At 46.9% G+C, this 12500-nt stretch overlaps 1 protein-coding gene across 1 annotated transcript in view; it reads left to right on the top strand.

Moving 5' to 3' along the window:
- Positions 1-12500, top strand: part of ppm1h (protein phosphatase, Mg2+/Mn2+ dependent, 1H) — a gene marked incomplete at its 5' end in the record, with an annotated part of 57186 nt that overhangs the window by 33722 nt on the left and 10964 nt on the right. The window contains 2 exons of the mRNA XM_083663124.1: positions 1294-1378; positions 1627-1745. Of these exons, the coding sequence (XP_083519250.1) occupies positions 1294-1378; positions 1627-1745 (204 nt within the window). The remainder of the gene's footprint in view (positions 1-1293; positions 1379-1626; positions 1746-12500) is intronic.

Below are 12500 nucleotides of genomic sequence, written 5' to 3'. Positions count from 1 at the left end.
GTCTCTCCCTCATGTTCTTGTCTGCTCTGTGCTCCTCTGTCTCTCCCTCATGTTCTTGTCTGCTCTGGTCTCCTCTCTGTCTCTCTCTCATGTTCTTGTCTGCTCTGTGCTCCTCTGTCTCTCCCTCATGTTCTTGTCTGCTCTGTGCTCCTCTGTCTCTCCCTCATGTTCTTGTCTGCTCTGTGCTCCTCTCTGTCTCTCTCTCATGTTCTTGTCTGCTCTGTGCTCCTCTGTCTCTCCCTCATGTTCTTGTCTGCTCTGTGCTCCTCTGTCTCTCCCTCGTGTTCTTGTCTGCTCTGTGCTCCTCTGTCTCTCTCTCATGTTCTTGTCTGCTCTGTGCTCCTCTGTCTCTCTCTCATGTTCTTGTCTGCTCTGTGCTCCTCTGTCTCTCTCTCATGTTCTTGTCTGCTCTGGTCTCCCTCTGTCTCTCCTTTATGTTCTTGTCTGCTCTGGTCTCCCTCTGTCTCTCCCTCATGTTCTTGTCTGCTCTGTGCTCCTCTGTCTCTCCTTTATGTTCTTGTCTGCTCTGTGCTCCTCTGTCTCTCCTTCATGTTCTTGTCTGCTCTGTGCTCCTCTGTCTCTCCCTCATGTTCTTGTCTGCTCTGGTCTCCTCTGTCTCTCCCTCATGTTCTTGTCTGCTCTGTGCTCCTCTCTGTCTCTCCCTCATGTTCTTGTCTGCTCTGTGCTCCTCTGTCTCTCCCTCATGTTCTTGTCTGCTCTGTGCTCCTCTCTGTCTCTCCCTCATGTTCTTGTCTGCTCTGTGCTCCTCTGTCTCTCTCTCATGTTCTTGTCTGCTCTGTGCTCCTCTCTGTCTCTCCCTCATGTTCTTGTCTGCTCTGTGCTCCTCTGTCTCTCTCTCATGTTCTTGTCTGCTCTGTGCTCCTCTGTCTCTCTCTCATGTTCTTGTCTGCTCTGTGCTCCTCTCTGTCTCTCCCTCTCATGTTCTTGTCTGCTCTGTGCTCCTCTCTGTCTCTCTCCCTCTCATGTTCTTGTCTGCTCTGTGCTCCTCTCTGTCTCTCTCTCATGTTCTTGTCTGCTCTGTGCTCCTCTGTCTCTCTCTCATGTTCTTGTCTGCTCTGTGCTCCTCTCTGTCTCTCCCTCATGTTCTTGTCTGCTCTGTGCTCCTCTGTCTCTATCTCATGTTCTTGTCTGCTCTGTGCTCCTCTGTCTCTCCCTCATGTTCTTGTCTGCTCTGTGCTCCTCTGTCTCTCTCTCATGTTCTTGTCTGCTCTGTGCTCCTCTGTCTCTCCCTCATGTTCTTGTCTGCTCTGTGCTCCTCTGTCTCTCCCTCAGAGCGATCGTGATCCGGGCAGGGGAAGTGGTCCCCGTGTCAACAGAGTTCACCCCGGAGTCAGAGAGACAGCGGCTGCAGTTCCTGGTAAGAAGAAGAAGAAGAAGAAGAAAAATCTAGAACCTTTCTCAACTCCCTTGTAGCGAGTACAGTACAGCTGTCAGATATTACCATAGCGGACCTCCCCTCCCGTTGGCTCTGCTTAGCTGCGTCTCTTTTACGCTGCCTGCTCTCTCTCTCTTCGCCAGATTAATAGACTATGGAATTGTTTTTCCTACCCCCCGGGCACGTCAATCTGATTCTCCTCTTTCCTTTTCTTTCTCTCCATATCGAAGGCCTACATGCAGCCCCACTTATTAGGGAATGAGTTTACCCATCTGGAGTTCCCCAGGAGAGTGCAGAGGAAGGAGGTGGGGAAGAGGATGCTGTACCGTGACTTCACCATGTCGGGATGGTGGGTAAACCATCGATTGATTAATTGACCGAACGATCTAATCTCTTTATTTTTTTTTATAATATTTTTTCCCCGATTTTTTATCCCATTTTTATCCCCCATTAGTGCTAACGTAATTTCTTTATCCTGGTTGCTACTCCACCCTCTGACGATCTGGGGAGAGCCGAAACTGGCTCCATGCTTCCTCCGAGACATGGGCAGTTAGCCAGCCGCTTCTTTTCACCTGACAGAGGAAGCTTCACCGGTAGGACATAGCACGTGGGAGGTTCACGCTATTCCAACCAGTTCCCCTCCCTCTGAACAGGCGCCCTTAACGACCAGAGGAGGAACCACATTAGCAACCAGGATATTGCATGTTTTTGGTGAAGGGGGTTCCTATATGAAGGAAACCCCCAGGAGGCACGGGGAGAACATGCAAACTCCACACAGAAAGGCCCTTTTGCCGACCCCACCCGGGCGGTGGGCACTCGAGGACATGCGGACGGGCACGCATTCCTTCAGTGTTCATATCGTCCCAGGTGGGAATCGAACCCACAACCTTCGAGCTGTGAGGCGATAGCGCTTACCACTGCACCACCGTACCTCCCATCTAATCTCTTAATTTAAAGTGTAACACACAAGCAGCACAACACAGAATAACACGGTGAAGAGACAAGAGTTTATTCTATTCTTTCTCCTGGAATCATTTAGCAGACAGGCAGACAAACCAAAAACTAACTGACACACTGAACACGCACATACTGTATTAAACTAACTGACACACTGCACACACACATACTGTATAAAACACTATACACGTTTATTAAATATAAACACGGATCCATGTTTACCATCCCCAACGTCTTTGTAACTCACGGTGTTTCTAGCCAGATCCACTTGCGAGCATTCAGAAAGTAAATTTTGGATTAAATCATTTCTGCTACCTTGCCTCACTGAAGTCTATCATTTATGCCAGTCATGTCCAAAGTCCGGCCCGGGGGCCAATTGCGGCCCGTGGACCGACTTTACGCGGGCCCTCGGCTCTCGTCTCTTAAAATGTGGCCCTCCACACAGTATTGGTTAATCAAGCAAGTTCACATTGCATTTTTTCTGTTCACCTAACGACGACAGCATTATCATACAGTTTATAGACAAGCACCAAGGAGGAAGTAGACATGGAGAACTAATGTTTTCAAATGATAAACAAAATCCTTAGAGTACAATTGTATTGTATATGATTTCTTTTTAATAACCCATGATGTGAGAAGCAGCTGGCCCCCTCGGTATTTTCACTTTATCTAATCTGGCCCCCATTCAAAAAAGTTTGGACACCCCTGATTTATGCAGTTACAATTACAGTATGCTTCACCGAAACATTGCATTTGTGACATAAACTACGTTTGAGTGACTTCTTATTGGCTATTTTCATAATATTATTATGATATTACGATACGATCATACTTTATTGTCAGACAAGTCTGACTTTTGTCATGCATCACCGCAGCGCCATTTACAATAACACAAAGAGGACACAAAGATACATATAGTACATTCAACATAGTTACAATCACAGAATATGCAACATACATACATTTGGTCTTGGTTTAAGCTCCATTTTTAGTTTTAGGATTGACTGCTGCACAAAAGCGTGCTTCACTCTAAGCTTATTATTGAAAGTCACAAATTGTCCATTCAGGACGTGGTTGGGGTCAGGGGTCAGGGGTCTTTCTCCAGTGGTTGACCTACCATCTTTGAGCAGATTTGTAATTGGTGGAGCAGTTTTGACTTTAAACTAGCAGACAACCACTTATACCACCATGTACTGCAGTGTTGCAATACTGTAAAACACAGAATATACACAGAAGTAAAAAACAAAAGAAGAATTTGTCTGCTCACTCCAAAAAGACCTAAGTCGGCGGAGAAACCAGATTCTTTGTCGTGTCTTTTTGCAGACAGTTTCAATGTGGTCTTTCTAAGATAACAGAGGGTCTATCAATTCACCAAAGTATTTATATGAAGATACCTGCTTGATTTTTATTATTACCGTATATTATATTTATTATGGATAACAATAGAAACGTTATGAGAGTCAGGTGGTGTGCCAAATACAATCTCTTCTGTTTGCTTTGTGTTCATCTCAAGAGCATTATTATCACTCCACTCCACCATTTTGTTTAGGCCAAGTTAGTCTCGGCTCCCAGACGTCTGGTGAGCGGTGCCAACAGCGCCACCTAGCGGATAGAGACTGAGAACTGAGTCTAACGTTGGTTTACATAACACAACAGAGATATTCGAGCTGTATCATCAGAATACTTTAACATATTTTGATTTGGTGTGTTTGTACGGCAATCGTCTGTATAAAAAGTGAAACGCATGGCTGAACTCGCATATCAGTCTTTAATAGCAATGTCTGTCTTCAGCTAACCTTGCCATTCAGATTGCACCGGTGTATAAAAGCCATTCAAAAGGACACCTTCACTGTAGCCTTGGCAGGAGAAATCTGTGGGCAGAGCAAGGATCTGGCTCTGTGAGAAGGTCAGGGAGATGGAGGGGGAGACTGGAGTTTGCATTTTTATGATCCAAGTTGAGAGATACTGTATAGGTAATGTGTTATGCATAGTCACTTATCATGAAAATATAACTTCTTGAGTTAACAAGTGCAAATTCACAATAGCTGTGACCACATTTCCAACATGCAGGATGTCAGGCGTAGGTAGCCCACTCTACTCTGCCTCTGATACGCTGCATTTGCCCCCCACTGCCCCCCTTCACAAAGACACCACCTTCACACACACACACACACACACACACACACACACACACACACACACACACACACACACACTTGACCTCCATGCCAAATTTCAGCCCTCTGCTCCTGCCATCCTGCATTTTGAAATATGCCCCCCGCCCCACACCGCCCCACACCGCCCCACACCGCCCCACACCGCCCCCTTTTAGCCAATTGGTATGAACACAAACACACACACACACACACACACACACACACACACACATTGCACACGTGCGCACACACACACACACACACACACACACACACACACACACACACACACACACACACCAAATAATATGCCAAATTTCAGCCTGTTGGGGCGAAAACTGTGCCCACTAAAGAGTGGTGAACTTTTTGTGGACCAACCGACCGACAGAGTGACTTTTAGACAGAGTGACTTATAGACAGAGTGACTTATAGACAGAGTGACTTATAGACAGAGTGACTTATAGACAGAGTGACTTATAGACAGACAGAGTGACTTATAGACAGAGTGACTTATAGACAGAGTGACTTATAGACAGACAGAGTGACTTATAGACAGAGTGACTTATAGACAGAGTGACTTATAGACAGAGTGACTTATAGACAGACTGACTTATAGACAGACTGACTTATAGACAGACAGAGGGACTTATAGACAGACAGAGTGACTTATAGACAGAGTGACTTATAGACAGAGTGACTTATAGACAGAGTGACTTATAGACAGACTGACTTATAGACAGAGTGACTTATAGACAGAGTGACTTATAGACAGAGTGACTTATAGACAGAGTGACTTATAGACAGACAGAGTGACTTATAGACAGAGTGACTTATAGAGCTGCAGCTCACAGACAGACAGACAGATTGACTTATAGACAGACTGACTTATAGACAGACTGACTTATAGACAGACAGAGTGACTTATAGACAGACTGACTTATAGACAGACTGACTTATAGACAGAGTGACTTATAGACAGACAGAGTGACTTATAGACAGAGTGACTTATAGAGCTGCAGCTCACAGACAGACAGAGTGACTTATAGACAGAGTGACTTATAGAGCTGCAGCTCACAGACAGACAGACAGACAGAGTAACTTATAGACAGAGTGACTTATAGACAGAGTGACTTATAGACAGAGTGACTTACAGACAGAGTGACCTATAGACAGAGTGACTTATAGACATTGTGACTTATAGACAGAGTGACTTACATACATAGTGACCTATAGAGCTGCAGGTTACAGACAGACAGACCGAGTGACTTATAGACAGAGTGACCTATAGACAGAGTGACTTACAGACAGAGTGACCTATAGACAGAGTGACTTATAGACAGAGTGACCTATAGACAGAGTGACTTACAGACAGAGTGACCTATAGACAGAGTGACTTATAGACAGAGTGACTTACAGACAGAGTGACCTATAGACAGAGTGACTTATAGACAGAGTGACTTATAGACAGAGTGACTTATAGACAGAGTGACCTATAGACAGAGTGACTTATAGACAGAGTGACTATAGACAGAGTGACCTATAGACAGAGTGACTTATAGACAGAGTGACTTATGGACAGACAGAGTGACTTATAGACAGAGTGACTTATAGACAGAGTGACTTATAGACAGAGTGACCTATAGACAGAGTGACTTATATACAGACTGACTTATAGACAGACAGAGTGACTTATAGACAGACTGACTTATAGACAGACAGAGTGACTTATAGACAGAGTGACTTATAGACAGAGTGACCTATAGACAGAGTGACTTATAGACAGAGTGACTTATAGACAGAGTGACTTATAGACAGAGTGACTTATAGACAGACAGAGTGACTTATAGACAGAGTGACTTATAGACAGAGTGACTTATAGACAGAGTGACTTATAGACAGACTGACTTATAGACAGAGTGACTTATAAACAGACAGAGTGACTTATAGACAGAGTGACTTATAGACAGAGTGACTTATAGACAGAGTGACTTATAGACAGACAGAGTGACTTATAGACAGAGTGACTTATAGACAGAGTGACTTATAGACAGAGTGACGTATAGACAGAGTGACTTATAGACAGACAGAGTGACTTATAGACAGACAGAGTGACTTATAGACAGAGTGACTTATAGACAGAGTGACTTATAGACAGAGTGACTTATAGACAGAGTGACTTATAGACAGACAGAGTGACTTATAGACAGACAGAGTGACTTATAGACAGAGTGACTTATAGACAGAGTGACTTATAGACAGACAGAGTGACTTATAGACAGAGTGACTTATAGACAGACTGACTTATAGACAGAGTGACTTATAGACAGAGTGACTTATAGACAGAGTGACTTATAGACAGACAGAGTGACTTATAGACAGAGTGACTTATAGACAGAGTGACTTATAGACAGACTGACTTATAGACAGAGTGACTTATAGACAGAGTGACTTATAGACAGAGTGACTTATAGACAGACTGACTTATAGACAGACTGACTTATAGACAGAGTGACTTATAGACAGACAGAGTGACTTATAGACAGACTGACTTATAGACAGACAGAGTGACTTATAGACAGAGTGACTTATAGACAGAGTGACTTATAGACAGAGTGACTTATAGACAGACAGAGTGACTTATAGACAGACTGACTTATAGACAGAGTGACTTATAGACAGAGTGACTTATAGACAGAGTGACTTATAGACAGACAGAGTGACTTATAGACAGAGTGACTTATAGACAGACAGAGTGACTTATAGACAGAGTGACTTATAGACAGAGTGACTTATAGACAGAGTGACCTATAGACAGAGTGACTTATAGACAGAGTGACCTATAGACAGAGTGACCTATAGACAGAGTGACCTATAGACAGAGTGACTTATAGACAGAGTGACCTATAGACAGAGTGACCTATAGACAGAGTGACTTATAGACAGAGTGACTTATAGACAGAGTGACTTATAGACAGAGTGACCTATAGACAGAGTGACCTATAGACAGAGTGACTTATAGACAGAGTGACCTATAGACAGAGTGACTTATAGACAGACAGAGTGACTTATAGACAGAGTGACTTATAGACAGACAGAGTGACCTATAGACAGAGTGACCTATAGACAGAGTGACTTATAGACAGAGTGACCTATAGACAGAGTGACTTATAGACAGAGTGACTTATAGACAGAGTGACTTATAGACAGAGTGACCTATAGACAGAGTGACTTATAGACAGAGTGACTTATAGACAGAGTGACCTATAGACAGAGTGACTTATAGACAGAGTGACTTATAGACAGAGTGACCTATAGACAGAGTGACTTATAGACAGAGTGACCTATAGACAGAGTGACTTATAGACAGAGTGACCTATAGACAGAGTGACCTATAGACAGAGTGACTTATAGACAGAGTGACTTATAGACAGAGTGACCTATAGACAGAGTGACTTATAGACAGAGTGACCTATAGACAGAGTGACTTATAGACAGAGTGACTTATAGACAGAGTGACTTATAGACAGAGTGACCTATAGACAGAGTGACTTATAGACAGAGTGACTTATAGACAGAGTGACCTATAGACAGGGTGACCTATAGACAGAGTGACCTATAGACAGAGTGACTTATAGACAGAGTGACCTATAGACAGAGTGACTTATAGACAGACAGAGTGACTTATAGACAGAGTGACTTATAGACAGACAGAGTGACCTATAGACAGAGTGACCTATAGACAGAGTGACTTATAGACAGAGTGACCTATAGACAGAGTGACTTATAGACAGAGTGACTTATAGACAGAGTGACTTATAGACAGAGTGACTTATAGACAGAGTGACTTATAGACAGAGTGACTTATAGACAGAGTGACTTATAGACAGAGTGACCTATAGAGCTGCTGTAGGGAGAGAGGTGAGTGAGGACAGAACAGTTGGTTGTGTTTCCTGACAGCACCTCTGCCTCGCTGTGTGTTTCTCACTGGAACAGAACAGATGTAGGTCAGTGGGCGGCTCTGTTCCTTATTGGGCCCAGAACTCTCAGCCCGCCTGCCTGCTTACTGTCTCAGCAGCCTCGGCAGACAGCTTGTGATGTCTTTTTAATCAGGTTCTGCCATAACCCAGTTCTGCCCGCTTCACCCGGACTACGTCTGCTTCTTAAATTAGCACTCTGTCAGCCAGTGTGGCTGCTTGCTCCGATGTGCGTGGTGCCGTGGAGTGTGTCTGACTTACAGTAAGTGTGTCATCTTGTATAGACTAGCTATACCGGTATATATACCCTCACTGGATTCTCTCCGTGCATGTACAGTATAGGCTCTCCTGTCTGTATGTGCTCACATGCTGCGCGTGCGTGTGTGTGTGCATGCTGTGCATGTGTGTGTGCGTGTGTGTGTGTGCATGCGTGTGTATGTGTGTGTGCATGCTGTGCGTGTGTGTGCGTGTGTGTGTGTGCGTGTGCGTGTGTGTGTGTGTGTGCATGCTGTGCGTGTGCGTGCTGCGTGCGTGTGTATGTGTGTGTGCATGCTGTGCGTGTGTGTGTGTGTGCGTGTGTGTGCATGCGTGTGTATGTGTGTGTGCATGCTGTGTATGGGTGGGTGTGCACCCTGCATGTGTGTGGGTGTGCACCTTGCTTGTGTGTGTGCGTGTGTGTGTGTGTGTGTGTGTGTGCGTGTGTGTGTGCGTGTGTGTGTGTGTGTGTGTGTGTGTGTGTGTGTGTGTGTGTGTGTGTGTGTGTGTGCGTGCGTGCATGCGTGCGTGCGTGTGTGTGTGGGTGTACTGTGCACCCACGGTAGCGAGTCGGTTCCCTCAAAGGCGTCTATGATCAAGGCCACACTCTAATGAAGGAATACAAGCCTGCAGTCCACCTCTCACCTCAATTCAATCCAATTCAATGAGCTTTAGTGGCATGACGTCCGTGGGCACATTGCCAATGCAGAGATACAAACATCAATGAGATAGAAATAAAGTCAGATAAAATCAAATAAACAAAACTGCAGACAGTAACAGCAATAGCAGTAATGATTACATTACTGTCTTTTTCCGTCTTTCGCTCACCTACATGGCCTCCCTCGCCTGGTTGGATGGAGGAGTGTGTGAGCTGGCTTTGGCATCGCATACGGGATGGAGGAGGAGGAGGAGGAGGGTGTTCTGAGGTTCTGTTTCAGAGGCGTCCCGGGGTGATGGATGTTGAGCAGTCGGCCGTGTTCTACATGATCCAAATGCCCCAGCAGCACCAGCCAGCCAGGAGGGAGGAGGGTGAGGGGAGAGGGTGGGGGGAGAGAGCGAGAGACAGAAAGAACAGATGAAAAGGAAAGAGAGAAATGAGAAATCGCTCACCAGGACAGAAGCTCCTCCCCCTCGCTCACTGGGGCAGCTCCTCCCCCTCGCTCACCAGGACAGAAGCTCCTCCCCCTCGCCCACCAGGGCAGCTCCTCCCCCTCGCTCACTGGGGCAGCTCCTCCCCCTCGCTCACTGGGGCAGCTCCTCCCCCTCACCCTATATATATTTTCTCCCCAATTGTACTTGGCCAATTTCCCCCTGCTGCCCCGGTTGCTGCTCCACCCTCCGCCGATCTGGGGAGAGCCGTAGACTAGCACCATGCTTCCTCTGACACATGCGCAGTTGCCAGCCACTTCTTTTCACCTGACAGAGGGAGCTTCACCGGCAGGATGTAGCACGTGGGAGGATCACACTATTCCCACCAGTTCCCTTCCACCCCGACCAGGCGCCCCCCCCCCCCCCCCCCCCGACTGACCAGAGGAGGCGCTAGTGCAGCAACCAGGACACATGCCCTTAATCCAGCTTCCCACCCGCAGCCAAATGAGCCAATTGTGCCTGTATGGACGCCCGACCAAGCCGGGGGGTAACAGGGGGGCGCGAACCTGCGACCTTGGTGTTGGTAAGCAGGGAATCTACCGCTACACTACCCGGACGGCCGCCCTTATGCGTTTGCGTAGTGCCTTTGTACAGGGCCGGTTTGAACGATGCGTACAGAATCTATATTTGCTCTTTGGTCACTTTGGCCTCGCTTGGTTTGTGAAAGCACAGCTCAGTCTGTGAGAAAGCCCCTCAAGGTTGAGCTGAAGTCTATTTGAACAAATCACTTGAACTGCATTCATTGTGCCAATTTGTCTGACTCATACTGACAATGTCACCGGCAACTCTGCGCGATGTGTGTGTGTGTGTGTGTGTGTGTGTGTGTGTGTGTGTGTGTGTGTGTGTGTGTGTGTGTGTGTGTGTGTGTGTGTGTGTGCAAATTTCTGTGTGTAGAGAACTATAGGGCTGGGTGATATGGACAAAATCAAATATGATATTTTTTGACCAATTACCTCCATAGCGATGACTTTCACAAAATATTGACACAAGGAGCTTTTTGATAAATACTCATCAGTAATGTGGATATAATGACTAAGTGGGTGAAGGCAAATAATACAACAGTCTGATGAGTTCAGAAAGTGACATCACTTTACTGTAAAGACAACACCTATGCAGTATCGCAATATATATATCCGATGATAACTAGTCTAGTCTCATATTTGGTCTTTGGTCACTTTGGCCTTGCTGGGTTTGTTAAAGCACAGCTCAGTCTATGAGAAAGCACAGCTCAGTCTATGAGAAAGCACAGCTCAGTCTGTGAGAAAGCACAGCTCAGTCTGTGAGAAAGCACAGCTCAGTCTGTGAGAAAGCACAGCTCAGTCTGTGAGAAAGCACAGCTCAGTCTGTGAGAAAGCACAGCTCAGTTTGTGAGAAAGCACAGCTCAGTCTGTGAGAAAGCACAGCTCGGTTTGTGAGAAAGCACATCAAGGTTGAGCAGACGTCTATTTGAACAAATCACGTGAACTCGTCTCCCTGTTGTGCCAATTTGTCTGAGTCATCTGATGCTGACACAGGCCGACACAATGTCACCGCCAAGACTGCCCATGGTGTGTGTGTGTGTGTGTGTGTGGGTATGTGTGTGTGTGTGTTTGTGTGTGTGTGTGTGTGTGTGTGTGTGTGTGTGTGTGTGTGTGCGCGCGCGTGTGTGTGTGTGTGTGTGTGTGTGTGCGGGGCCTATCAGGATGCAGAGCACACAGAGCTAATGTTTCACTGTCACCCTCTCTGCCCACCGCTCCAGAGATGACATCACTCCTCCTCTCCTCTCCTCTCCTCTCCTCTCCTCTCCTCTCCTCTCCTCTCCTCTCCTCTCCTCTCCTCTCCACTCCTCTCATCTCCTCTCATCTCCTCTCCTCTCATCTCCTCTCATCTCCTCTCCTCTCCTCTCCTCTCCTCTCCTCTCCTCTCCTCTCCTCTCCTCTCATCTCCTCTCCTCCCCTCTCATCTCCTCTCCTCCCCTCTCCTCTCTCCTCTCCTCTCCTCTCCTCCCCTCTCCTCTCCTCTCCTCTCATCTCCTCTCCTCCCCTCTCCTCTCCTCTCATCTCCTCCTCTCCTCTCCTCTCCTCTCCTCTCCTCTCCTCTCCTCTCCTCTCCTCCCCTCAGCTCCCCTCTCCTCCCCACTCCACTCCTCCTCTCCCCCCCTCCCCTCTCCTCTCCTCTCCACTCCTCCCCTCCTCCTCTCCTCTCCTGTCCCTGGCTGTCTCTTGTGACCTGCAGAGAGGATGATGCTGACATACTGACCAGAAGCAACGCCCAACCCCCTCCCTCCCTCCTGTCCTCCTCCCCCCCCCCCCCCCCTCCCTCCCTCCTGTCCTCCTCACCCCCCCCCCTCCCCTGCTCCTCTCCCAGTCCCGCACCACAACATTATCGCCCCTGACAGAAACAGACCTTGAACGTGAAAGCATGGTGTTGTGGTCAAACGGCGCGAGCCTTCAACAACACGTTCCCCGCCGCTCTGGACTGCGTGAGGGGAGCAGGTATCATAACAGGATGAACGTGTATCCGCCTCCACGCTGTCACACTCTCATTACCTCCAGCCTGACAGCCTGGATTCACTGTCAACACAGTAACACATCTTTGAAATGACACAACGTGTGCATGTGTGTGTTTTTTATT

The sequence above is a fragment of the Poromitra crassiceps genome (genome assembly GCF_964638095.1).
Source record: "Poromitra crassiceps genome assembly, chromosome: 30".
Classification (NCBI taxonomy): Eukaryota; Metazoa; Chordata; class Actinopteri; order Beryciformes; family Melamphaidae; genus Poromitra; species Poromitra crassiceps.
This window is presented reverse-complemented; position numbering and strand designations above follow the sequence as displayed.